General features: G+C 41.6%; 1 protein-coding gene and 1 long non-coding RNA gene across 2 annotated transcripts in view; one reads left to right on the top strand and one right to left on the bottom strand.

Moving 5' to 3' along the window:
- The window catches only part of SNTB2 (syntrophin beta 2), a 70,815-nt gene extending 50,845 nt beyond the window's left edge, over positions 1-19,970 (bottom strand). Inside the window, exon 1 of the mRNA XM_019978504.2 lies at positions 19,307-19,970. Coding sequence (XP_019834063.2) covers positions 19,307-19,970 — 664 coding nt within the window. The remainder of the gene's footprint in view (positions 1-19,306) is intronic.
- Positions 19,971-20,131: 161 nt separating this feature from the next.
- LOC109571983 (uncharacterized) lies at positions 20,132-23,200 on the top strand. Its single transcript, XR_002182717.2, has 2 exons — positions 20,132-20,225; positions 22,157-23,200. It is a non-coding gene; the product is annotated as an uncharacterized lncRNA (long non-coding RNA).
- The last annotated feature ends 4,783 nt before the right edge of the window (positions 23,201-27,983 follow it).

The following is a 27,983-nucleotide window of genomic DNA, read 5'->3' as shown; positions in this document are numbered from 1 at the left end:
TCAGTATATCAACATTACAAAAATAAGTTAGTTGCTGCTTTAAGTACAGATCTGCATTTAAGAAAGCCTTAGGTTCTAAGACTGCTACTTTTGGTTCAGTGGTTCTCTCCCATTTATTGCTGTTAATCAATGGTCCTTCTAGTTCTGTGACATTAATACATCACAATGCTAATACTACACAAGATGCTTAAACAAATGGTAAGGCATCGAAATCCTTAAATAATCATGCAGTCACACGTAATACTTCATTATCTCAATGGCAACCCTTAGGCCAGGACGCTGTTTTCCTATGGCTTTCCTGAATACCTGCTATAAAATCAGGCCCTTGGAGGCCCTGAAGGTGTAATGGGGTGTAATTACAAAAAAGAAAACAGAGAGAGATGACTCAATTTGTCTGAGATTTCAGTGAGACACCACTGAAGAGGGAAAATACAGAAATAAACAGGCAGCAGGAGTGTTTAAAGGGTTTGGTAAAAGTTATATAGAGAGTCCCCTGCCATTACCCCCAAAGAGAAATAATGAGAATATTAAAGGTAGATAACTTTTAGCAGTCAGCTGAGGGCTATCTATAGCAAAGAAAAGTAGTCAATATACAAAAGATGACTTCAAGATGGACTGTAGCTCTAAACTTGAAACACAATCACAAAGCTTCTGGAAGAAAACATGTGCCCGTGAAGTGGGCAAAGATTTCTTGGACAGGAAACATAATGCTACCATGAAAGAAAAAACTTCAGATCATCCAAATCCACCATTAAGAAACTGAGTGGTCTTACAGTCCAGGGCCTATTGACCTGTGGCAGCTCCCTATTGCTGGAGAAGGAGAGAAGGGTCTCAGATCCTTTCAGGACTCTTGGTCTTTCAGGAGGGACACAAAAGGGTCGAAGGGAAGAGGGAGGAAAAAAAATCCCTTAGATCTTAGCAGAATTTACTCAAAAAGAAAATAAGAGAAAAATACTCAACATGCAAAAGTCTTGTGAAGAAAAAGGAGGAAAACCACAGAACATGCCAAAGGCTGAGGAAGACAGCCCTTAGGACAGGAGGCAGAAGGAAATCCTCAACTCTCCAAAGAAGGTGCAAGCCCAGGAAGCAGAAGGAAACCTTAGAGGAGGGCTGACTCTGCCTGGTCAGAGACACAACCATTGGGCATCTGGACCATGAAGAAATGATAAGAGGAGCAGATGAGTTGGAAAGCCTTAGAGAAGAGATAAGAAGAGTAAGAAATAAATTTGTGATGATGGACTAGAAACTGGAAACAGTATGAGCAGTATGAAAAGGCAAAAAAATAGGACACTGAAAGAGGAACTCTCCAGGTTAGAAGGTGCTCAATATGCTATTGGAGAAGAGTGGAGAAATAACTCCAGAAAGAAAGAAGAGATGGAGCCAAAGCAAATACAACACCCAGTTGTGGATATGACTGGTAATGGAAGTAAAGTCCCATGCTATAAAGAACAATATTGCATAGGAACCTGGAATGTTAGGTACATGAATCAAGGTAAATTGGAAGTGGTCAAACAGGAGATGGCAAGAGTTAACATTGACATTTTAGGAATCAGTGAACTAAAATGGACTGGAATGGGTGAATTTAACTCAGATGACCATTATATCTACTACTGTGGGCAAGAATCCCTTAGAAGAAATGGAATAGCCCTCATAGTCCACAAGAGTCCAAAATGCAGTACTTGGATGCAATCTCGAAAATGACAGAATGATCTCTGTTCGTTTCCAAGGCAAACCATTCAACATCACAGTAAGCCAAGTCTATGCCCTGACCAATAATGTTGAAGAAGCTGAAGTTGAACACTTCTGTGAAGATCTACAAGACCTTCTAGAACTAACACCAAAAAAAGATGTTCTTTTCATTATAGGGGACTAGAATGCAAAAGTAAGAAGTCAAGAGACACCTGGAGTAACAGGCAAATTTGGCCTTGGAGTACGAAATGAAGCAGGGCAAAGACTAACAGAGTTTTGCCAAGAGAATGCACTGGTCATAGCAAATACCCTCTTCCAACAACACAAGAGAAGACTCTACACATGGACATTACCAGATGGTCAATACTGAAATCAGACTTAATTAGTCTTTGCAGCCAAAGATGCAGAAGCTCTATACAGTCAGCAAAAACAAGACGGAGCTGACTATGGCTCAGATCATGAACTCCTTATTGCCAAATTCATACTGAAATTGAAGAAAGTAGGGAAAACACTAGACCATTTATGTATGACCTAAATCAAATCCCTTACAATTATACAGTGCAAGTGACAAATAGATTTAAGGGATTAGATCTGACAGAGTGCCTGAAGAACTGTGGGTGGAGGTTCATGACATTGTACAGGAGGCAGTGATCAAGACCATCCCCAAGAAAAAGAAATGCAAAAAGGCAGAATGGGTGTCTGAGGAGGGCTTACAAATAGCTGAGAAAAGAAGAGAAGCTAAAGGGAAAGGAGAAAAGGAAAGATATACCCATCTGAATGCAGTTCCAAAGAATAGCAAGGAGAGATAAGAAAGCCTTCCTCAGTGATCAATGCAAAGAAATAGAGGAAAACAATAGAATGGGAAAGACTAGAGATCTCTTCAAGAAAATCAGAGATACCAAGGGAACATTTCAGGCAAAGATGGGCTCGATAAAGGACAGAAATGGTATGGACCTAACAGAAGCAGGAGATATTAAGAAGAGGTGGCAAGAATCACAAACTACACAAAAAAGATCTTCACGACCCAGATAACCACGATGGTGTGATCACTCACCTGGAGTCAGACATCCTGGAATGCGAAGTCAAGTGGGCCTTAGGAAGCATCACTATGAACAAAACTAGTGGAGATGATGGAATTCCAGTTGAGCTATTTCAAATCCTAAAAGGTGATGCTGTGAAAGTGCTCCACTCAATATGCCAGCAAATTTGGAAAGCTCAGTAGTGGCCACAGGACTAGAAAAGGTCAGTTTTCATTCCAATCCCAGAGAAGGGCAATGCCAAAGAATGTTCAAACTACCACACAATTGCACTCATCTCACACACTAGTAGAGTAATGCTCAAAATTCTCCAAGCCAGGCTTCAACAGTATGTGAACCATGAACTTCCAGATGTTCAAGCTGGATTTAGAAAAGCCAGAGGAACCAGAGATCAAATTGCCAACATCTGCTGGATCATTGAAAAAGGAAGAGAGTTCCAAAACAACATCTACTTCTGCTTTATTGACTATGCCAAAGCCTTTGACTGTGTGGATCACAACAAACTGTGGAACATTCCTCAAGAGATAGGAATACCAGACCAGCTTACCTGCCTCCTGAGAAATCTGTATGCAGGTCAAGAAGCAACAGTTAGAACTGGACAGGGAACAACAGACTGCTTTGAAATTGGGAAAGGAGTACGTCAAGGCTATATACTGTCACCCTACTTATTTAACTTATATGCAGAGTACATCATGAGAAATGCTGGGCTGGATGAAGCACAAGCTGGAATAAAGACTGCCAGGAAAAATATCAATATTTCACATCTCAGATACGCAGATGACACCACCCTTATGGCAGAAAGTGAAGAAGAACTAAAGAGCCTCTTGATGAAAGTGAAAGCGGAGAGTGAAAAAGTTGGCTTAAAACTCAACATTCAGAAAACTAACATCATGGCATCCGGTCCAATCACTTCATGGCAAATAGATGGGGAAACAATGGAAACAGTGCGAGACTTTATTTTGGGGGGCTCCAAAATCACTGCAGATAGTGACTGCAACCATGAAATTAAAAGATGCTTGCTCCTTGGAAGAAAAGCTATGATAAATCTGCTGCTGCTGCTAAGTTGCTGCTGCTAAGCTGCTTGCACAGTGTCCGACTCTGTGCGACCCCAGAGACGGCAGCCCACCAGGCTCCCTCATCCCTGGGATTCTCCAGGCAAGAACCTAGACAGCATATTAAAAAGCAGAGACATTACCTTGGCAAGAAAGATCCGTCTAGTCAAAGCTATGGTTTTTCCAGTAGTCAGGTATGGCTGTGAGAGTTGGACTATAAAGAAAGCTAAGCACCGAAGAATTGATGCTTTTGAATTGTGGTGTTGAAGAAGGCTCCTGAGAGTTCCCTGGACTGTGAGGAGATCCCATCAATCCATCCTAAAGGAAATCAGTCCTGAATATTCATTGGAAGGACTGAGGTTGAAGCGGAAACTCCAATACTTTGGCCATCTGATGCAAAGAACTGACTCATTGGAAAAGACCCTGATGCTGGGAAAGATTGAAGGCAGGAGGAGAAGGAGACGACAGAGGATGAGATGGTTGGATGGCATCACCGACTCAATGGACATGAGTTTGAGTAAGCTCCGGGAGTTGGTGATGGACAGGGAAGCATGGTGTGTTGCAATCCATGGGATCACAAAGAGTTGCACGTGACTGAACTGAACTGAACTGGAAACAAAGACATTCACACTGCCCTCCTCATCCTGTTCGCTTTAGGCCTTGAATTCTTTTAGGTCTAATATTAAAAACTGGCCTCTGCTTTCTTTCTGTTAGCATTTTCTGGTGTTTCTCTGATTTTTGTTTTATTTTTAATCATCTGGTGGAGTTTTGTTTTAGGTAGTTTCCTTGTTACCAGCATCTGGATTTTCTATTTTGACACATTCTCCAGGTCTATTTTTCAACTGGGAAGTTTCACACATATGCATGAAAATATGTTCACCCCATATCATAAAGTAAAATATAACAGGCTACAAGGCAGTATATTTAGTATCAGCTTACATACATAGAAGAAAATCTCAAACTGTGTATGTGTGTGCGTGCGCACGTTTGTATACATACATACATATATCAAAAATTTAACTGTGCCTATTTCTACGTGGTATTTCTTTCTTTTTGCTTATATATATTTCTTAAAGAACACATCAAACACAAAAAAAGAATTAAAGGTTTTTGCATAATTAAGAGTCAGTCAAAGAATTTGCAATCAGTTTATATAAGGGCAACTGGAGCACCTAAACTCTTGATGAAAGAATTGTTTAAAAAAATGTAAACCTCAAATAACCTCTTGATCTATAAGCCAGAGGAATAAAACTGGCAATTTTACAGCTTTAAAAAAAAAAAAGAAATTGAGTAGACAAGATACAGGATTGAAAAAATAGTTACAACATAGACATCTGACAACAGACTTGTATCTAGAAAATATAAAGAGTTCTACAAACCAACAACAAAGAGATAAACAACCCAGTAAAAATTTAGGTAAAAAGACTTCGACATTTTTTATTCCATTCCAATAAATTTCAAGAACAGAAAAAACTGGGACTTACCTCATGGCACAGTGGATAGGAATCTACCTGCCAATGTAGGCAACGTGAGTGCCATCCATGATCCAGAAAGATTCCACATGCCTCAGAGCAACTAAGCCCATGTGCCACAGCTACTGAGCTCTCGCCCTAGAGGCTATGAGCCTGTGTGCCCTAGAGTCTGTGCTCCACAAGAAAAGCCACTGCAATGAGAAGCCCTCGCTTGCAGCAACTAGAGAAAGCCTGCACGCGCGCGCGCACACACACACACACACACACACACACACACACAAACGCACACGGCAATGAAGACCCAGCACAGCCAAAAACAGATAAATAAAATTTAGAAGAAAAGGAATAGACAAAACTAATTTGTGGTGAAAGAAATTAAAAAATGGTTACCTAGGGGTGGGGTGGGGAAAGGAATTGACTGGAAATGGCCATGAGGGAACTTTCTGGAGGTGAGAGAAATGTTCTATAGCTTATGTAGTGGTTACACAGGTGTATAAAATGGTAAAAACTCATTGAAATGAACAACTAACAACACATTATTGTATGTTAATTATACTTCAAGTTTTTTTAATGTTAAGAAGTCAGAATCAAAGTGATAGTTAAGTGATCCAGCAAAAAGAAAAACTGGACAGTTGTCTAAATTTTATCTGAATTTTAAAAACTGTGAAATATTTAAAATATGCTTAAATACATAGAGTACAGTACAATGAACATTCACATAACTCATCTTTATCAATCTTAAAATTCTGTCCTATTTGTTCAGTTTTATTTCCTAACAAAAAGCCCCCATGAACCTCTCCCCAACTCCATTTATCTTCCTCGTTGCTGTTGTTCAGTCAGCTGTGTTCTACTCTTTGACATCTAAATTCCTAAATTTATTCCATGAATAAATTTGCTTGACAATAATGGTCAACACAAATAAATATAATAAAGGGCATACTAAAAAGTGCAAAGAAGAAGGAATTATTTGGCATCTAAGTCCCAGGTTTTGGTTTTTCTTTGCAATATTCATTAAAATAGTCTTGCCCTTGCTCACTAAGAACAATGAACAAACTTCAAGTTACACAGTAATCAGTGGCAAAATTAATTGTAATCTAGATCGCTCAGTTTTCCTTCTTTCTTAAGGGATTCTCCTCTGCTTGGAGTAAAAGATAGCTTAATAAATGTTGCCTATGTTGTTCTAAAGGAGATTAGTTACTAGTTATAATGAAAGGTAGACACGACTAAAGAACAACAGAAGAGCAAAAGCTGGTTTTTCTGCAAATCTCTTATCTGGCACTTCTGTGTATCTCTCTCTCAACAATAAAGTTGAGGGAATTCCCTGACTGTCCAGTGGTTAGAGCTCCATACTTCCACTGCAGGGGACACGGATTCCATCTCTGGTCAGGCGAACTAAAAAATCTTGCATGCCCTCAGGTACAGTCAATAAATAAAGTGCAGAATGAAGTATTATAAATGCTGAGGTTCCATCTGAATGATCAGAGAACTTCACTATATTTAGAATATCTTTACTATTAAAATTAATTGGATTATATCCTCTCTGACAATCCATCTATTTCTATAGTCAGTTTATAGTAATTGTAACTGTGCATTCTCTATCTCATATTAGAACTATAAAATGTGAGAACTAAAAAGCATTTTATTTTTAATAGATAAGAAATGCAAGGCTTGTAATGCTAATATTTTTTCCAAGGTCACATAGGGAGCTAATGGCCACTAGAAATGCTTTGCTGTATTTTTTTTATTATTCCTATGTATCCTGTCCTCTCATGCTTCAGTTTGGGACCTAAGCATTTTTGGTACAAGACTCAGTTTCTGTGACTATATCCCTAAGGGTGGAGATGCTTGAAGATCCCAAAGACTTCTCTTGAGTCCCAAGCACAGAGGAAGTAGGAGGGAATATGAGAAATAAATGGAGAATGGTGGGAGTCAACTGGTGGGTGGTAGAGAAATAAGAACAAATTGAGATCTTTCTCCAACCACAATCTCCTTAGAGAGAGAGCAGAGGAAAAACATTCAAGAAAACAAATTTCTTATCAAAATATATTGTGGGAAAAAACCCTACAAATTTGGCTTTCTGAGAATACCTGCCAGACCTGGCTGCTACAAACCAGCTTGCTAGCATTTAAAACTATTACAGTTATTTATTTTCCAGTATAAATGCTTTACACTCATCTTGTGAGGATATCATTATTCTGCATCCTAAGATGAAATTAACAAGTATAAAAATCAACTCTATTGTACTGTAAATGGATAAAGTAGATCAATATTAAAACATCTGTTGTGAGCAACGATTTTTAGAATTTCACTTTAGTCTTTTTTGTTGCTGTTTTGGCTGATGCTGGGAAAGACTGAAGGCAGGAAGAGAAGGGAACGACAGAGGACGAGATGGTTGGATGGCATCACCAATTCAATGGACATGAGTTTGAGCAAGCCCCAGGAGATGGTGAAGGATAGGGAAGCCTGGCGTGCTACAGTCCACAGGGTCGCAAAGAGTCAGACATGACGAACGACTGAACAACAAAGAGTCAGCTTAATTTTTTCAGTTACTTTTACTTTACGTTCACTGTAAAAATAAATGCAGTTCACAGAATTCCTTGGTAGACCAGTGGTTAGGACTCTGCTTTCACTGCCCAGAGCCGGGGTTCAGTCTCTGGTCAGGAAATTAAGATCCCACAAGCCCGACAGTGTGGCCAAAATAAATAAATAAATAAAGCATAAATGCAGTTTTATTCTAGCATGTAGTCAATAGCCTTTGAATAAATTAATACCTTCATCTTCCAGACGCCCCACGCCCATTCTACAGCCTGCCCCTCTCACACCTGAGAGAAACACATTTCTAACGTCCGTCATTCTTGTACTGCAAGTTCTCTCAGTATTTGTCCATCACTTGCATAACATGTATGAGACAATCTAGATTAACTTATGTCCGTTTATTAGCATTTATAAAGCCATTTGGAGGTAAGGGTGGTGGGGCTCATGTTTTCTTTCTGCTTCTCCTAGTGTCCAGCAGAAATGTGCGTATTCAATGAACTGATTAATCACATACAGCTATCTATTTGTGCCTGGCATGGAAAATCAAAGACTGGGAGGCACTAACAATAATAACCTTCAGAGGACCGATGCAACAACCCAGAATCCAGAGCATGACTTCCTGCACATGAAGCCAATCATAGTGATAAATTCTACTGGTCTTCAGGCTTGCTAGCTTCTTAAACTGATTCATCGGAAAAGCAATCTATTAAAACAGTAAATAGCAGCAGCTGTGGAGTCTAATAAATCTGTGCCTCTACCATCCAAGTGCTGCAACCTTGGGCAAATTATTTCATCTCTGCAGGCTTCAATTTCTTCATATTTAAGATAGGCATGATAATACCTGCCTCACGGGGCTGTTAAAAGAAACTGACAATGCATGTAAACAGCTTAGCAGAGTAAAGGTCTCAATAATGTCATTATTACTTATTTCTACTGTTTTAACTTTTAAAAACTTTACAATTTAGCTACAAAAATATTTCAAGCACTCTAGCTTCAGAGTCTGCATTATTATCATGGACATAAGTTTGCTTAGCATCTACTCCATTCCACATTTCACAGTTTGGTGATGCTGCCGATCTCAACACACGAAGGATGGGTACATGAGGCAAGCCTAGATTATAGTCTCCACCATTGTGGAAACAGAGATATGTCCCAAGGGTAGACAAAGCAGAGTTAATCAGAGTCCTTCCCAGAAACTGCAGGTGCTAGAATAAAAACTTTCCTTTTTTAAAGGGGTTCTTAAGTTAGGGCGATACATTCCTACAACTGCTGGCGCCATCTTAGCTGACTACACAGAATTAGATTCTCCACAGCAGATGTTGCAGCCAAGATAATTTGAGCCTTTGGATCCCTCTGGACCTAAACCTAGATCCACCCCCAGTCTTAGCAGTTATATGAGGCAATACATTCCACTTCTGCTCCGTTTGGTTTGGGTTTCTGCAAACCAAAATAATTCTTACTAAAAAAACTGTCTATGTCTGTTCTGATAGACAAAGATTTTTCTCCATCCCAGTCTACCTCTGGCGTCAGGGTCCGCCTGTAAGCTCTAGATAGTTTTCTTTCCCTAGTTATAAAACAATAATCATAATACAATCTTGAAAAGTTTCTTGAAGTGTATAAAAAACTGATGTTCAAAAGAGAATGCTGAGACTAATAATTTATTATGCACTTTGGAGTTTCAAGAATCTTTGAAATGCTCCAACTAGCTCGCCTGTACCCAAGCAAAGGTATTCTTCTTGCTTTCCCTTTACAGCTGTTTATAAAGTTTCTAAATCTCTTAACTAATATGGTAATTTCTCATTTAATCTCTAATACGAACCTCTGGTGGTTTTAGAACATTGGAGTGGGTGTCAATTGTTTATGTCTGCTACCATCCATTCCTCCTTCTTTTGGTAACATCAACTTGATTATCTTTTGAGAAACTCCCATGTGATTTAGGCCTGGCCAACTGGAACATCCCATTATCTCCTGTCACATGTCTGGAATATATGAGTGAGGTCCAATACTTCTGGCAAAATGACTGGGAACGAGATACTACAAAGATCTCAGTTCTCTTAAAAATTAATTTATGGATTTAATACAATTTTAATCAAAATCCCAAAGGATTTTTTTTAAGAAATGATAAAACCACTCCAAAATTTATCTGGATAAATAAGTAATTACACCAGCCTCTAATTATTCATTGTTATTTTTCCAAATTCTTCTTGACTGGTGTAATCCACTTGAATGATCAGTTATTAACTGTTAAAGTTACAACATACAGCATGGTTACAAAACACTCAAATAAAAAGTCCAGAATCAGATTGCAGAATATAAAAATTAAATATATAAACAGTGGTGCAATTCAAATCAGCGAGGGAAGAATGGGTCATCCCTACGGTGGCAGGTATGTAGCACGTGTATTATATGCCTCAACGCAGCACACTCATTGCAGACGTCCCTAGTTAAGCAAAGACTGTTCTCCTGCTGCACCCAGGTATGACTTTGCAATCTTTCCCCACATGGTACTCCAGGCAGCCCCATCAATCTAGCAGACAGTGCATACAAGAGGTTATTTGACAAATGCTGAGACAATCATTAACTATTTGGAAAAGCATAGAAAGTGGAATCTCTTGCATACCTATGTCAAAATAAACCTGGTGTAGATTAAAGAGTTAAACGTAAAAAGTGAACCCGTAAAAGGACTAGAACAAAGCTGTTGCAAAAGAACATTCTCAGAGAGAAACAGAGAAGCTCTGAGATGAGGAGACATGAGCAAAAGTGGAAAGCGTAGTCCTCAGCACTGCCTGGGTCCTTGACATTTCTGAGGCCTGGCTGCTCAGCTTTTCCTGGAGTCCTGAGACCTGTCTATATCTTTCCAATACTTTCACCCTTCAATTTGAACTGGTGGTGAAACCAAAAAAGCCTTGAATAACACACATGCATTATCTTTTCTTAAAAAAAAACAAACAAAAAAAACAACTCATTATCAACTGATTTTACCAAAAATAAACCTTTGTCTCTTTCAGTGAAAAATCAAAACTTCCCAGTTTCCAAGTGTGAGGTGTAAATATTTTATATATACAACAGCTAAATCAAATTTAAAGATAAAGATTCAACTTTCTCATCTCTCTATCCCATTACCTTTACTTTCATAAAGCATTCTGAAATACTTGTAAAATTAAAAACAAGAGTAGAAGATGGTAGAAAGAAAAAAATGTTGCAGAAAAGTCAAAGTAATTTTTGTAAAAAGCTGCACTTTGGGATTTCCCTGGCAGTCTAGTGGTTAGGGCTTTCACTTTCACTCATGGGGTACTAAGATTGGCAAGCCACGAGGTTTGGCCAAAATAAAAGGTTGCACTTCACATATTCTTCACTAGTTTACGTGTCGAATCATTCTAGCAATGTCATGGGAGCCGGATCACAGAAACCAAACCAAATTTGAGTTTTGTAACTCCACTCTTTTTAAATCTACTGATATCATAATCACTGGCACTCTGTTTATATACAGAATTATTTCACAAATTTTTGTTTTCACACTGAAATCAAACACACATTTTATGAAAGACTCAGTGCATATTCCTTAGAATGGCACTTAAGTAACTAAATCAACCGTTACTTCCCCAGATAGAAAATATTAAACTCACCCAAATATACCATCCTTTCTCCAGAAGCCCAAAACTCCTTTCGCTAATCTAGGGGGATAAAACCTTTAAAGGAAGAATATGTTCTTATGCCATGTGACTAGATGTGATGTTTATAAACTAAAATTTTTCTTCTCAATCTCCACAGCCAACTGACCAGAGTTACGCTGCCTAAGGGCTTCATAACATGGCTGAGTGCTCCTGCTGTCCCTGTCCCAGAGTTAATTCACTATATCCAATCTACCCCCACATCCTGTCATTTCTTCCTTCAAAACAGTGGCTCTCTAGTTTCCACTCCAACGACTCTGAGGGATCAAATTCCTGTGCTAGTAACAGAGGCCAGAGATTCTCTACAAGTGTCCAAATTTTGGGTGTCCCAGGCAGTCAGAAGGAGGCTATCTGGGCAGGAAAAGGTCCCTAGTGGATTCTGCTGTTCCCTGGCAAGAAACCACCTGCTTTAAAGTGTTTCCTGAATTGAACCAGCCCCTGTTCCCAGTGCCACCACTGTCACCCCTCCAGCGGTTGCCATCTCTGCGTCGGCCTCCTCTTCCCTGCAACAGCTGTCCTTTTTCCTACCTTTGCTCTCTCCTCTCGCATTGCATCCAGAGCATCCGCTGCTGCCAACCCAACATTCTGTTCCCATCATGTCACCTCCTGGCTCGGGAATGGATCGCATCAGTTCCCCATCCCTTCTCTCTCTTCAACCTCTCCCGGATCGGGAATGGATTGCATCAGTTCCCCACCCCTTCTATCTCTTCAACCTCTCCCTTCTCGGCCAGCCTTTTCTCCTTACTGTACAAGTAGGTCGCAATTCTTTCCCTTAAAACAAAATAAAAACCAAACAACTACAAAAGTAGGATTCTTCTTGGATACTTTATTCCACTCTAGTTACCACCTTTGTGGCGTTTATTTTTCTGAGAAGCTTCAGAAGCTGAGAAGTATGGTTTATTCACTGCTCTCTGCTCCTGTCACTCAGCTGAAATTGCTCTTAAGAGAACTCTCATGATTTTGTTCTCTAATCACCAAATCCAATGGACTTCTGTTTCCTTCTTGACTCCTCCAGCATCTCAAGATGCTGATCACCTCCTCCTTTTTGAAACCACTTCTTTCCAGATTTCTGTTCCTCCACTCTTGCTTTTAAATAGAGCAGTTCTGCAGGGTTCCATCCTGTCCCTACTTCTCTTTTTAATTTGCACTCTCCTAAGGATTACATCGACACTTACAGCATCAATCACCCCTCCTACACTAACATCTCATGAATCTTCAGCTCATTTCTGACAGTTCTCTTGACTACAGACGTGTACCAGCCTTCTGCACCAGGATGTCACACAGGTGACTCAAATTCTACAAGTCCAAAACCAAACTTCTCTTCCCCACAAAAAAACTAGTTCCTCCCCCATTCATTCTGGTTTCACAGTTATCCACTTTCCCAGGCCAGACATCTAGGAATTATCCTCTCTCTCTTTTCCTTTCCCCCTCAGTCTCCAAACATCATTTAGAATCACCACTTCTATCTACTTAATATCTTTCAGTTTCCTAACTGTCCTATCCAGTCTCACGAGCCTCATGGTGTCGCAACAGGCTCCTAAGTGCTTTCCCTGACCTCATAGTCTTGAGCTCCTACACTCCGCATCTGCCACTCTCTCTGGCAGATTGCTCCTTTGTTTAAAGCACTCCTTATTTAAAGCACTTTAACAACGTGGGTGGCTTGCCAGATCTAAAACTCTTGATAGTACACACCCATCAGTAAACATATGAGTCTATGCGCTCATCCTACGAATATTCGTTAAAGCATACGTATTATAAAACATATACAAGACATAAACATCAAGAATGAATGAGATAAAGATGAAATAAATACCCTAAATATATCCTTGATGAAGTCATGCCATCATTAGCTACTGTATGATTCAAAGTACAATACAGCCTTATATAGTTCATTATTAATGGTAATGTGTTAATCCACATTTCAAATACTCTTCTTGATGATTTCATTTTTTAGGCTGACGTCTTAACAGACAGGATTACCCTGAAATGTGACAAAGAGCTCCTACCGGGAGAAAAGTAAAACTCTACTTTTTTGTTATCATTTGTATTGCTAGAATTATCATGAATCCAAGGTTTCTCTGTGCAAATCTTTAAGCCACCTGTTCACTTTGTAAAGATAAATGCAGTTAAAAGCAGATAATATATCATAAATCCACTCAACTAGGCTCAAGTAATAAGTTGCAATAATAGGAGCAGAAAAATGAATAAAGTCACCACTCTCAACTCCTGTGCTCTGTGAAGTTTTCACTCTTCCCTGGAGACATCACCCTGTGTATCAAGTATGAAATGTCACTGTCTTATAAGACTGAGGAAGAGAACCAGGGTTATCTATAAACACTAATACAACTAAAGTTCTTCTTTTAGGTTTTAGGTTGCAAATATAAACTCCACTTAGAGACCACTGCTTGGCACTGCCCACAAGACCCTTACCAATCTGGTCTCTGCCCACCTTTCCAGCCCGCTCTGCTGCTACACCCTTCCCACACTTTCCCACGCTTCACTTCTCACAACACACCAGCTACTCATCACTTCCCTGCCTTTGATAGGCCATCTCCTCTGCACTTCTACCTCTGCTTCCAGGGCACCATGTTCTCATCTCTTTTAAAACATGTATCACAGTCTGCATAATTGCTTCCCTACAAGCCTAAAGGGCAGGGATTCCTCCCAATTTTGAGTTCCCAGCATCTACCACAACACCTCACTTGCAGTAGATACTTAAGGTTGACAGAATGAAAAAGGTCCAAATTCCTTGGCCTGCTCTCAAGGCCTTGCATAATCTGGTTTCAATTTATCTACTTGGCTTAATTTTCTTCCTCCAAATCCATTCCTATCGTCACTTCCTATCACAAGTCATGCTTGTTCTGGCTTCTGCGCATGTTACCTCCTCACATTGAACTGCCTTCCAACTACAGAGAAGCGACTCATCCTTCAAATTCAGACAAAATTATCCTTTCCCCATGAGGTTACACTTGACTCTTCCATCCCCCAGTGGGTCACCTCTTCAGAGAATTCTTGAAGAGTGAGTACTATACATTGCAGCAATTACTCTCTGTTGGATGGGTTCTCTCCCCAGTTTCAGTCTAAGTTCTCCGATGCCAGGGACCGACCACCTCCAGCTGCTTTTGCGCACTGCAGCAAGATGATGCACGTGAGACGCCGGAAGTTCTGACTGACTGGCTGCAGACATCATGGTACCAGGGAGATAGCAGTGAACCAACTGGGTCTTAGTCCAAGTTCCATAACTGGTTAGTTAGATGACCTTCAACACGCTTATTTGACCTCTTTGGTCATTAAGTCTTCATCTGCAAGGTGAGACTTTTTTTAACAATTTTCAATATTCCAGGTAAGACTTTTCCTCATGCTCACAAGAAACATGAACATTTTTCCCCTAAAAATAAAGAGAAATTCTGAGACATTCAGTAACTCACTTAACATGAATAAACTTCAGTGCAATCAACATCAGCCTCAAAGGACGGTGTAAAGGTCAAATGAGAAAATACACATGAAAATGCACATACAATTTTAAAACCCAAGTAAAAAACTTAAGGCACTGTCATGCTATTCAGCGGGAAATGCAAGCAAGCGGCATCATTTGTTCAGCTGGTGAGGAGAGTATGCTAGCCTAGCCAAAGACAGTGATTGAATCCTCAAATGACCCAGTCTGCTAAGCCCAGCAGAACACTGTTCCATAGCCACAGGCCCTCACCCCTCAGGTACAAAGACACACATCTGATCACAAAGTCAAGTCAGCTTTATCCTTGAAGGACTATAGACCAGGGAATACATCAGTTGAAGTTCTGAGTTACAGTTGAGACCTAAAGTAAAGCCCAGGTATGGTTTCCAAAAATGCTCGTAGAATTTTCATAACCACTCTGTATTAGAACCAATAAATTTCTCATATTTTTCTAATAATTTAGAGAGCATATTTTAGCAAGAAGGGGACTCTATAAGAAATAATCTGGTTACAAAGATATGGCTGCTTATACAAAAAATGCTTAATCACTCAAATGAAACACAATGAGGCTAGTCAAAAAAAAAAAACAAAATCCAGAAACATAAAATGTCCTGACAATTTAGTGGTTCTTTAAGACACAGACTGATATATGGCAAAGTCTCAAAGAAAACATAAAATGTTTTCTCTAGAAGACTCTTAAAGTTTCCAACACACAGTGAAGAAAACAGCAGTGTAAGAACCCAAACTAGCTTCTTCAAATGAGCAGCCTAATAACATCAGCAGTTACATGTCCTTTAACATACACAAAGCATCAGTCATATATGACACTCAAAATCTCAAACTATAGATACAAAAATTATTTTCAGCTCTGAAATTAAATTTCTTATCAGTCTACTTCCTCTATATACTTATTTTCTTTTCCATAGCTTTGATAACAATAATTTTAGAATATTTACACAATAAAAGATGATTTTCCAGCAATATTCCAACGAGAATTGCTTCAAAATTTTACTGATTCTTTTCTCAAATTTTAGATCTTACATTGAACACCATTCTGTCTTTCCTAACCTCCTCTGGAATACTTTTCAATGTGTAGTCTAATTCAAATATAAATTCTAGAAGCTTTCTGGATAGACTATCTCTAACACACAGATGTAGTTTTACTCATACAATATGATGGAAGAGTTGTCACCCCTTTATGCTGAGAATCTGTGTATCTCTGCATATCCTAACATCAGACATTAGTCAAAATTACAAGTACACAGTTATTAGCAAGTTTTAAGGTTCTGAGCAGCAAGTGTGAAGGAACAGGAACAATCAGAGGGATGGAAAAGTAAATGCAAAATTTAAGGATAAAAAAGTTGGCCTACACGAGAGATGACAGGAAAACAAGATTAGAAAAAGGGGTTTGCATGCAAGAAATGCAAAATCATTCTTGACCTGTTCACCTAAAATAACTTATTCTTATCATGTATTTCTTTTCAAGTAAAATGGAGCCCTGGATTTTAACAACTTACTCGTAGCATACCTTCACAACCCAGTCCTACCTTCCTTATTCGGACTTTGTTTTCATTACTGTTGCTTACTGCTTCTATTCCCAGTTCCCCCAAAAGGCTCCCGGCACGTAAACTGTCAAATGAGCAACAGCCCTGTGAAGAGGTGTTACTATCATTCTGGTTTTACAGATGAGGAAACTAAGGCTCAGCAAGGTTGAGTAACCTGCCTAGGGGTTACAAACCACTAGCCAGAAACATGCCCTGGTCTAGCTGACCACAAAGCCCTCATTTGTGCTCTAACCTCCCTGGGCAAAGTGACTTCTTCAGGTCTCTCACTTGTCTTTACTGGTAGTAGCTCTCTCCTTAGGGGAAGGCTTGATTCAAACTGGAACTTCTCCATCAACCTTTTCTTGGGCATCCTCAACCTCTGATGCCCACAAGGGTCTTTCTTTGAACTGCACCCTCTCCAGAGTTGTATTCTCACACTGTTTTTAGCCCTTTAGCTGTACTATTTCTTAACTCTCTCTTATCTCAACTCCAAACTTCCTGAGGGCAGAAATCAGACTATCTTTAAGCGCCTCTGGCAAGTGGAAGAGCTGAATAAACCTTTGATGTATGAATGAATAATCCCTACAAATCCATGAGATTAAAAAAAAAAAAACAACCACCTTCAATTCACTGGGTTCCCTAACCACAGGCAACCAGAGACTATAGCTTTGCTTTGCCCGGGGGTGATAAAGGCATACCTAAAATTCCCTGCACGCACCACAAAGAGCATCACGGTGCTATGCTAAGGTAGTTTTTCAAGTTTTGAGACATCAAATGGAAGGATCATTCAGTTCTAAAATTCTAAGGGCTAAGCATAAAAATCTCTTTTTTAAAAGTAGCCTTCCTGGATGGGTCACTAGCTCTCAATTTTAAACGTTTGATTCTATGAAATCATTGTTTGCAGTGGTTCTGCATATTATAAGCAACTTTATTTTTATATCCTTTGATTTTTAAAGTTCAGTTTCATACCTCTCCACACATATAAAAACAAAAATGTCTTATCTTTTAGAAAATGGGAAAATAAAGTAGAACCTGTGTTAGGTAAACAGACATTCACTAAATGTTATGCTGCCATTTGTAAAGCCTCCTCCTAAAAGCACATACGGCCTATTTTAGGTGAATGAATACTGTGAAGTGTTTACTAGATGATTTTTATTTAAGTGGTATGAATACCAGGTTCAAATTATATCTAAACAAAAACTAAATTAAAAAAACATAGATATGGGGTTAAGAGCTGAAACATCTGCCCATCACCACTGAGCACCACATAAATAGTACTACAGTCAGTATTCTGGCTCTAAGAATTTATAACCAAATTCTTAGCTAGCACAATTTCAAGATACACATTTATGGCAACTTTTTCTTTTTTTACATACATACCACCCACACCGCCACAATTTATAATTTTACTCCTTTTATTAACACTAATTTCTGAGTAGTGCCTAGCCCCACCTAAGCAAAATATAAATATTTATAAATAGGATATTATAAGGTGGGACACTGGAATTTCACAATTAGAGCACATTAAAATATTTACTTGGAAACTAACACTTTCCCAAATGTTTACTAGCAGATTTAGGAAAAAATGAAAATCACTTTGCCAAGCTGGACTTCTGGCCCCTCAGTCAGTTTGATGACTGGCCCCTTCCTACCTCCACTCCCCACCCCTTCCCTTCTGTTCTTCCTCTGCCTCTTGACTCATCCCTGCCTGTGTCCATCACTTCCTTGGAGACCTGGCTCAAGACTCAGCTTCTTGAAAAACTCCTCCCTGATTAAGCTGATTTCCACTACTTCCTAACTTTGCACTCCCTTGGTATTCATATAGTTTGCACTCCACAATCTATAATTTGTAAGTTGTTTTGCATTTTTCTATCATTTTCCCAACTAGACACCAAATAGAGACACATCATCTTTTATATTCTCTTCTCTATAGCCAGCAATAAATGCCTCTTAAATGACTGAATGGGTGAAAGAAGGCTGATTGCTCAAAAATTTCTCTAGTAATATTACCTCCAGCATGCATGAGTCCTTCAAGAAGATAAAATTTATTTTGCCTTAGTTCCATAAAATACCCAGGTAATAGATCACATTCAAACTTAAAAGAATAATCCTGACTATTCAAACATAACTTGAGATTTAACACTTCAGGCTTCTGAATAAGCTTAAAGCCTTGAAGCCTGTGAATGGTAGGAAGCTGGCACCCCGTCTCCTGCAAAAAGGGGCAAAATTCTAGTTGGCAATAAATGTTCAAACACGTGAGCCTCCACTGTTAAACAAGGCTCATTAACCAGACAAACTTGCTGTTTCAGCTTTCTGGCTTCGATGAAGTGCTATGATCTCCTTTGGTTATTGTTGAGAGCCAATGATGGGTTAAATTCCCATAAATTAACCAGCGTTTTGGTGGTTTGCCCAAGCATACCGCTGACATCGGTGTGGATGAATTTTTTTTTTTTTTTTTAACAGACCTGCCTGCCCTGAGAAGCCAGAGGTGAGTGAAGAAAGCGTCACTTAGGAGGCAAACGGAGACCTTCAGAAGTCCTGCTCTAGTTCTTAGTGTCAGCTTAGCGTGCAGAGGCGGGGCTTCAAGCACGGCTGCTCCAAACTAAAACCTTCCTAGGGGACTGCAAGCCACACTTCGGCGGCTGCCCAACTTTTCCTGCAGGGAGCATCAGTTTTTCCATCCTCAAAGCCCCAGCATCGGGGTTGTGGGGAAGCCTGCCGCCAGCAGAGGAGAAGGTGAGGTCTCCGGGTGGAAGGGAAGGGGCAGGCCCCGCAAAGGGGGGCAGGGTGGCAGAACAAAGTGAGCGCCGGCCAGCCCAGCCCAGTGCCGCCCGCCCGCCGGCCCGGCTCACCCTCCAGCAGCACCTCCTTGCCCGCGCGCTTCAGTGCCTGCACGGCCTGGTCGTGGGTGGCCTGGCGCAGGTCGGTGCCGTTCACCGACAGGATGGCGTCGCCCAGCCGCAGCGCCCGGCTCTGGTCGGCCGCCAGTCCCGGGAAGATCTTGGAGATGAGGATCGGCATCCGGTTCTCGCGGCCGCCCTTGATGCTGATGCCCAGGCCGCCCGCCTCCTGCTTCACCACACGGACGCGGCGCACCGGCGGTGACGCGCCCGCCTCGCCCGCCGGGCTCCGCGGCGGCGCGGGTGGACTCGGGGGGCCCAGGCCGCGGCTCGGGCTCCCGGGCAGCGAGTCGCCGGCGCCGCCGCCGTTCGGGAGGCCGTTGAAGGCGGCCGCCGCGGGCCCGAGAGCGGGCTCAGACTCAGCCGCCGCGGCGTCGCCCGTCAGGCTCAGGCTCTCCCCGCTCAGCTCGGCCACCACTCGGACCCAGCGCTCCCTCAGGAGCAGCTCCACCAGCCCCGCTTTGGTGGCCCGCGTCCACACCGCCATGGTCGGCCCCGCTCCCGCCGCCTCAGTCGCCGCAGCTACCCTCATTCCAGTCAGGCAGCCTCGGCGCTTCCCCCTTCCCGCCCGTGGGGGCGGGCCCGGCCCCGCCCCCAGCGGTGATTCATTATTCATGAGGCCACGCCCACCTTCCGGAGGTGTGGGGAGAGGACAGCCGAGCCGCTTCCGGGAGGTTAAGGAGTTGCCCGCAGTCCAGTGGGTTACAGCGGCAGGTCTCGTGGTTTGGGCTCTGTCTCACTTTCTCCCTCGTACGCCTCCGATCTCCCCACCCCCAGCTCCTCTACCGTGCAACTCGCCAGAGCTGCCTGGGCACGGAGAGTAAAATCAGCTTCGAGAGGCACTTCGCAAGCCTGCAAGACCCAGTTGCAGGTACACTTTTGCATTGATTGGTTTACAGAACGAGTTGCAGGTTCACTTTTGCATTGATTGGTTTACGGAAAGCTCTGCCAAGTGTGCTCCTTTTTGAGGCCTGGAGATGAGATGAATAAAATGCACCACAGCTGAGAGTCTAGTTGGGGAGGAAAAAAGAGAATCAGCTAACCTGATGTTATAGTATGTGGTGAGTGTCAAGTAGAAAATGCCCTGTGAGCAGAAGAGAACATTTAATTAGGCCTGGGGTCAGCCTTACAGAGGTGACAATGAAACTCAAAAGTCCAAGCATTTGTCACTCTGTTTTGTAATCCCGTTTACTTGCCAGTAATGTCAGAGGAAAGGTATCTTTAGCCCCGCGGCCACGATATGTAGGTCTCAAAGATATCTGTAAAATGATGGTTACTTAGGGAGATGCCAGAATCCAATGTCAACAGAGGATAGGGTCAGTGGCAATGACAGGATACGAGTGTAAAAAGCCGCATATAACCACATATTTGGAGGTGTTTGGACTTGAATTTGTAGATCTAACTTTCTCACCCTGGAGGCCATGGCTTTATGTTGGGGCAAGTGCACATGGGCCTCCCCAGAAACACTGCACAATGTAGGGCCTGCAGCAGGTTTTATCCAAAGATATAGGTGATACAGTTCACTTGCTTCTTCCAGTTTCATGGGCTCCAAGAGCAGAAAGTAACACAACATTGTAAAGCAATTATACTCAAAGGAAAAAAAGAATGGGGAGAATAAATCAGCTATCTCACCTTAAAATTACAAAACAAAAAAAGAGCTAGGAAACTGAGGCCCAGAAAGTCAATTCTGGCCCAAACGCCACAATGAAGAAACAGACAACTCACGTCTCCCACCCTCCTGGTCCAGTGTTTTTTTTTTTTTTTTTAAAAAGTCCAGACCTCAAGGATGAGGTCCAGAAATCACACTGGGAAGATTGATCTCAAAAACATGAGATCACTGTGCCCTCTAACGTTCCTTTTTTGGGGGGGCAAGAAAAGCAAAATTCCCCTATTTGCATTTGGGCAGGAGGGGAGTTGGTGGCAGGGGGAGAAGGGGGATGCCAGCCCAGGGAGTGTACACCAATTCCTGTAAAAGGGGTTTGTATACCTGCTTGCTCATGAAGTTCATGTTGAAGCTCGTAAGCTGTGTCCATGCAACACTCTGAATGCACATTCAAGTATGGGCAGAAACTTTCAAAGAGCCTCCTATACCAGAAATGAAAACAATAAAAATAGAGACTAGAAGTCACCCAGAGCCCAAGTGAAGAAAGAATTCACAATGAGAAGAGTGTCTTACCCCTAAAAAATCATTACAGCAGAATCCTCTTTGCAATTAGCAGAGCAGGATTTTCCAAGCTGCAAGTGTCAGCAGAAGCTCAACCCTCCAGCCTCTCCTAAATCAACTGCAGTGAGGCCAGCTGGCTGTTCCGGCAGGTCCCGATGTGCCCACGTGCACCTGCAGTCACAGACGTTTCTGGCTTTGCTCCAGCTGAGGCGTGAGCCCCCAGAGGCCTGAGTTATGTGAAATTTCTGCTTATTAGAGAGCACTTGGCAGCTGACTCCTTAGAGTATAAGCACAATTTTGAATCTTTTACGTACATAATCACCCAAAGGTTAGGCACTTGAAGATACCCTGATGAGCAAAAGGGAAGTGCTGGAAATTCTTTCCAAAAATGTCATGACCTTTTGGTCAACAGAACTGAAGGAAGTCATAGATCTTACAACTAAATAGTAGGTGAGGGCACTTATATAAGTTATATAGCAAAATAACCCTAGGAAGAGAGAAGGTAATGGAGATTGATATTGGGATTCCAAACTATTGAACTGGTTTTGTTTTTGTTTTTGATTTTTTTTTGAACTGGTTTTATAAGCTCTTCCATCAGAACTTAAATTAATTTTCCATATTCTCTTTCATCACTACAGATTGGCCAAACTCACCCAGAGTCTCCCAAGGACGCCCCGCACATTCCTGCTGGAGACCATCCTTCTAAACGCTCCCTGCCCCTTTTAACCACTTAACCACCTTGCAAGATCTCATCCCAGTTTTCTCATCTTCCCAATTTGTTGGGATTCTTTTTCCTTTGAACAACTTTATTCTATGCCTTGCTTGTTTGTCCAAGTAGGTTACAGAATACAGGAGGGCAGGAACCACCCATCGACTTCCTTTTGTTCCCCACTCTTCCAAAAATACCACCTTGCAGAGAAGGAACTCATTAAACACGTGATTGACTGAAATTCAGTGCCTCCTGCGCTGCAGTCATTTCAAATAATCCCTCTGAAGGTTATTGGTTCCTTGCAGAGTGAAAATTGCCGTCTAGGAAATCTCAAATAGTCAGTGGAAATCTACTTACTGTGGATAATGAAATCTGAATTAAAAAGAGTACACATCTGTTCCCATAGTTTCTTAGGGATGGCAAGACAAGCACACATAATTCTTTGAACAAGCATGCTATTTTATCTGCCTCTAAAAAAGGGAATGGCTGTGATAATTCCTAATCACCTTTCATTCCTGTCACCTATCAGTAGGTATTCTCTGCTCAAGCTGTTATCTTACCATTTTCTCAGAACAAGGCAGGCATCGTTGCTACAATACTTTAAAGTGAGGGGGCTGGGTTAGCTCTCTCAGTTCCATCATTTCCTACAATTCTGACTCAGGCTCTGATTCTAGGCTCTCTCAAAAGCCTATGGCCCTTCTCCCCCTTTCTTCTTTTCTCTCATAGTATGTGTGCGCTATAGCATGGTAATTAAGAGCACAAGGTTCAGCTCTGTGATGACTTAGAGGGGTGGGAGAGAGGCTCCAGAGGGAGGGGATATATGTATACATATGGCTGCTTCATGTTGTTGTACAGCAGAAACTAATACAACATTGTAAAGCAATTATACTCCAATTTTAAAAATTAACAAATAAACCTGTATCAGGTGCTTGCCTCAAACAAACAAAAATAAAAGCACAAGGTTCAAATCATAGTCTGGCCACTTACTAGTTATATGACAGCGCTCAAGGGACTGAGGTCAGAGGCTCAGTGTTCTTCGAAAAACTTCAGACATCTACCTCAAAGGGCGGCTGGGACGGTTGACTGGGACGATGGCTGCCAAGTGCTCGGCAGCACTGTACCTGAGGCGAGAGTTCCATGAAAAGTGCTGCTGCTGCTCTCATTACCTGCTGACCTTTCGCAGCAGCCACAGTGAAAACCTTTGGAAGAAACTCTCCAGCTGAGAGTCTATACTTTATCGAGGAATGAGTCCACCATCCTATTATTTGATTCCAGGCTTAAAGGGCAAATGGCCAAATTAATTTTGGTAACAAACAGATCTCGTGTAAAGCTACACTTCGGCTAAAAGGGAGTACAGAGTGCCAAAAGTCCGCCAAAGGAAAGAATTAGTGGATCTGGGGCTGCTTCCAAGGTTTGAGTGTTGTGTAATTTCATGAGGAAGGAGGGCCTCAGGCAAAACTGCAGCCCTTAGCAAGCCTGAAGGTTACACCACAAAGGCGGCCTGATGCCAGAGGAACAAAAGCAAGAGCTGCTCAGTCACTACTAACGAAGAGGCCAGAGGGAGAAAGCAGCTTGGAAGATAACCAATCCAACATCCAACTCTGAAAAAATATCCACCCCCGTTAGGGAACAGTGAGATCAACTGTCCCTTTCGACAGTATGACTTTGTCTTCCAGGAGAAATATCCTAGAGTGTGTTTTTCTCTCCAGCACAAACATGAAGTGCAAGAGGAAAAGGCGCCTACAGTACCCTTTAGCTGATGCAAGCGCATTTTAAAATTCATCCCACCAAGATAAATCACTATCCATCTGAAACCCACAAAAATGGATTAACTATCTCAAGCGTTATAACTAAAACCCACATCTGTTAACCACATTCCTAATGAGAAGCAGCTGGTGACAGTTTTGTAGCTCTGCGACTTTCCTTTTAGGAAAATATTAGGACATTAACAAGCAGAAGTTTAGTTCATTGAAACCACTTAAGTTACGTAAAATCACCAGTGTTTTTTATTGACAATCATGGTAATTATATAATTTCCCGTGAAATTCAAAGAAGGTCCAAAAATAAAAATCCACTTTCCTTCCATACCAGTTCTAATGGAATTTCCAGTGCCTTGCAGTTAACAGCTGTAGTCTTCTAGTCAGCTTAAACTCTCTTTCTTCATATACAAGTGAACAACAAATCATGTTTATCGATGCCTGTGGCGTTTCCAGTAAGGCCTTCGTCTCACATAAACAGCCAACTGGGGAGGGATCATGGATCCTTTGAGCTTCCCAAGTGGCACTAGTGGTAAAGAACCCACCTGCCAATGCAGGAGACAAAAGAGATACAGGTTCAATCCCTGGGTTGGGAAGATCCCCTGGAGGAGGGCATGGCAACCCACTCCAGTATTCTTGCCTAGAGAACCCCATAGACAGAGGAGCCTGGTGGGCTATAGTCCACATCCACAGGGTTGCAGAGTTGGACATGACTTAAGTGACTTATCATATACACATGGATCTCCTTGGGAATCAGCTGCCTGCTGGGGACCCACCTCAGACAGATGCACATTTGTGTAAAACTCAGCATTCAAACCTGGGGGCTCACAAAGCCCCTGAAGCCCTTCCACACACACTGTCATGGGCTGAATCGTGTTTCCTCAAAATTTATAGGCTGAAAATCCAGGTCCACAGCACCTCAGAGTGAGACTGTGTTTGGAGACAGGGTTTTTAAAGAGGTAATTAAATTAAAATAAGGTCATTAGGGTGGGCCCTGATCCAATGTAACTTATAAACAGATTAGGACACAGACACACAGGTAAGACGCAAGGAGAAAAGGGCCCTCTACAAACCAAGGAAAGAGGCCTTAGAAGAAACTGAGGAAATGTTACTTCCTTGATCTCGGATTTCTAGCCTCCAAAATTGTGAGAGGATGAACTTCTGTTGTTTAAGCTACCCAGTGACTGTGATGCAGTATGGCAACCCTAGCAAACTAATACAAACCCCGAGGTAAAAACCTACACAAGAGCCTGTTATTTGCCTCCCTAACTGCCAGTCTCTTCTGCCCTTTACTTACACAAGTGGACATTTTTACTGTGCCATCTCTTGGAATGTGAGTGGTTCATAACTGTGTCTTCCACTGAATGATAATTCTTAACTGCAGACTTCAAGGTCCACTTCTATCTGGCCCTATTTTTCACTACACGTGGGCTTAAGGGCTCTTGATCCAAATCTCCTTACCTAAGCTGCTTAGCTCTCCTCTGCGCTCTCTACTCTTACCTTTCCTAGGTGCTTCATCTGCTGCTTGGTTACTATCAGCTGGGGAAGCTGTCACCCCCAGGGTGCGCCCAGGACTACGTACCCTTCAGCCTCATTTTCCTCCGTTTCTGATCTATGCTGTGTTTCACCCACATGGCACTACTGGTGAACCCTTGGACAGGCTATGCTCTCGCTTCAGACCTTTGCATGCAGAATGCTGCAGGAAGGCCTCTCTTCTTCTCCTTTCCACCTTGCTAATTCCTACCCAGTTCTCAAGGACTGTCTCCTATCTTCAACCTCGTTAGGTGCCCCTTCTTTGTGCTCATCTCTAATGTTGATGGGCTTCTCTCCTCAACTAGGCAGTGAAGTTCTTGAGGGCTAACACCATCTTCTGTCTGTTGGCTGATACAAAGCATATAGCAGACACTCAATAAATGTATGTTAAATAGATATTAAGTTCTAAAGACAGAACTGACACAAGCTAAGCCTTAATATCTAGATCTGTGTTGTCCACTAAGAAACCCACTTGCTACACATAGCTATTTAATTTTTTTTTTTTGGCTGCGCTATGTGGCTTATGAAATTTTAGTTCCCTGACCAGGGACTGAACCTGGGCCCTCAGCAGTGAGAGTGCAGAGTCCTAACCACTGAATAGCTAGGGAATTCCTAAAGTCAATTAAAATTTAAAAATTCAGTTCTTTTGTCATACAAGCCACATTTCAAGTGCTCAACAGCCAGATGTGGCTATGGTACAGCACAGATACAGAACATTTCCACCACCACGGAGAGTTTACTGGATACTACATCATAAAATGCCTTGAAATATGAAAGAAAGAAACAACACATTAGGAGGAAAAGGAGACGAGGTCATGCCATTTACACAATTAGCCAAATAGCCAAAATACACTAAAAAGTGAGCAAATTCATGAGTAAACAAGGAAAGGCAGAACACTATTTTTCACCTATTGGACAGGCTAAAACTAAAGTCTATCACTAGAGTGTCAAAGTTTTAAGGAAATAAGTAAGTGCTTTCAAACCCTTCTGACGGACATATATTCAACTCCAAAGGGAAACTGAAAGAAAATGAGCACCACATGAGTTAGCAAGTCCAGCCCTAAGAATGAACCTCAGAGTAACATCCCCATGAGAGCAGCAGCAGACAACATGCGAGGTTGTTCATTACAACACTCTCTGGTTTACACACAAGACTGCCCAGAGAACTCATTCTAATAGCGAAATCAAGTGCTCATCCAGAACAAGAAATGCTTAAACACCTTTTCTGCAGGCTGTGGAATGGAAAATCCTTAGCAGACCATGCCTGCTAATCCTATTTATGAGTGCATCCCTCCTGCTAAGAGACAGTAGAAGAATAATTATTAAGGATGCTACCTTGGCTTCTAATGAACCATTGTGTAACCATGGGAAAAATCACCTTCTCTTGTTCTCCATTTCCATGAGTGTGAGTATAAAAATGAGGCCAAGAGCCACACAGGTTTCTTTCAGAAAATCTTGGGCCTTGCTCCCCCACCCCCACCCCCAAAAGCCTAAACAGCTCCACTTTTATCTGTAGCATATATTTCAGTTCAGAACAAAGTTCCATTTGAAGAAAGTTTTGATACTTAAAAAAAAACAAACTTTAAAACCCTCAGAGTACATGATCTCTAACTTTCTTCCAATATCCAAGATTTCAGTTTCTCTCTGTCTAAACTGGCGTAATCTCCCTGGTAAAGATTTCATTATCCATTCAGAGATCAATTACTAGTTACTGCATGAGAAAAGTGAATTTTTAAAGCAATTGAGTCAGGTTCGCAAATATGACCTTTCTCAAGTTGGTCTCAGCTCAAAATTTTTCTGTGGCACTCGAGTATGAGCAGCAGTCTGCAAAATGCCTGAAACAGAAACATAATGCGTCTAGGTTACACAAACTCCTAAAGTAAAATCACCCTAAAACGCAGGCTCCAAAGTGTCCCTTACATACACTATTTCCCTTTCCCTTCCCCCAATTTCTCTAACTTTCTGCCCCAATCACTTTCTGCTTCATTTGTAATTCAGAAACTCTCCGCTTAGGAAGAATTTCGAGGCCCAAAGCTTTTACTTCCCATACCATTTATGGAAGTCCAAGTCATTGGCTGGAAATGTTGCAAAGGAATGCTTTCTACTTTCAGAAAAGTTTTACTTCCTCACTCAGATGATCTGTGAGCCCTCTCTGTCAGAATTACACCTGCCACCATCAACAGGATTTCAGAATATGTTTAAAGTTAAGTAAAGCAAGTCTTAAACTAGATTCCAGTTAATAAAGAGTCTATGAATTTATAGCTCTACAGTCAGGGAAAAGCGAGTGAGTTAATATTTAAGGCATTCTAGCCTCCTTCGGAGAAGGCAATGGCAACCCACTCCAGTACTCTTGCCTGGAAAATCCCATGGAAGGAGGAACAAGGTAGGCTGCAGTCCATGAGGTCGTTAAGAGTCGGACACAACTGAGCGACTTCACTTTCACTTTTCACTTTCATGCACTGGAGA

Source organism: Bos indicus, chromosome 18 (assembly GCF_029378745.1).
Source record: "Bos indicus isolate NIAB-ARS_2022 breed Sahiwal x Tharparkar chromosome 18, NIAB-ARS_B.indTharparkar_mat_pri_1.0, whole genome shotgun sequence".
In the NCBI taxonomy this organism is placed as follows: Eukaryota; Metazoa; Chordata; class Mammalia; order Artiodactyla; family Bovidae; genus Bos; species Bos indicus.
The sequence above is the reverse complement of the archived record's forward strand: the minus strand, read 5'-3'. Positions and strand labels throughout refer to the sequence as shown.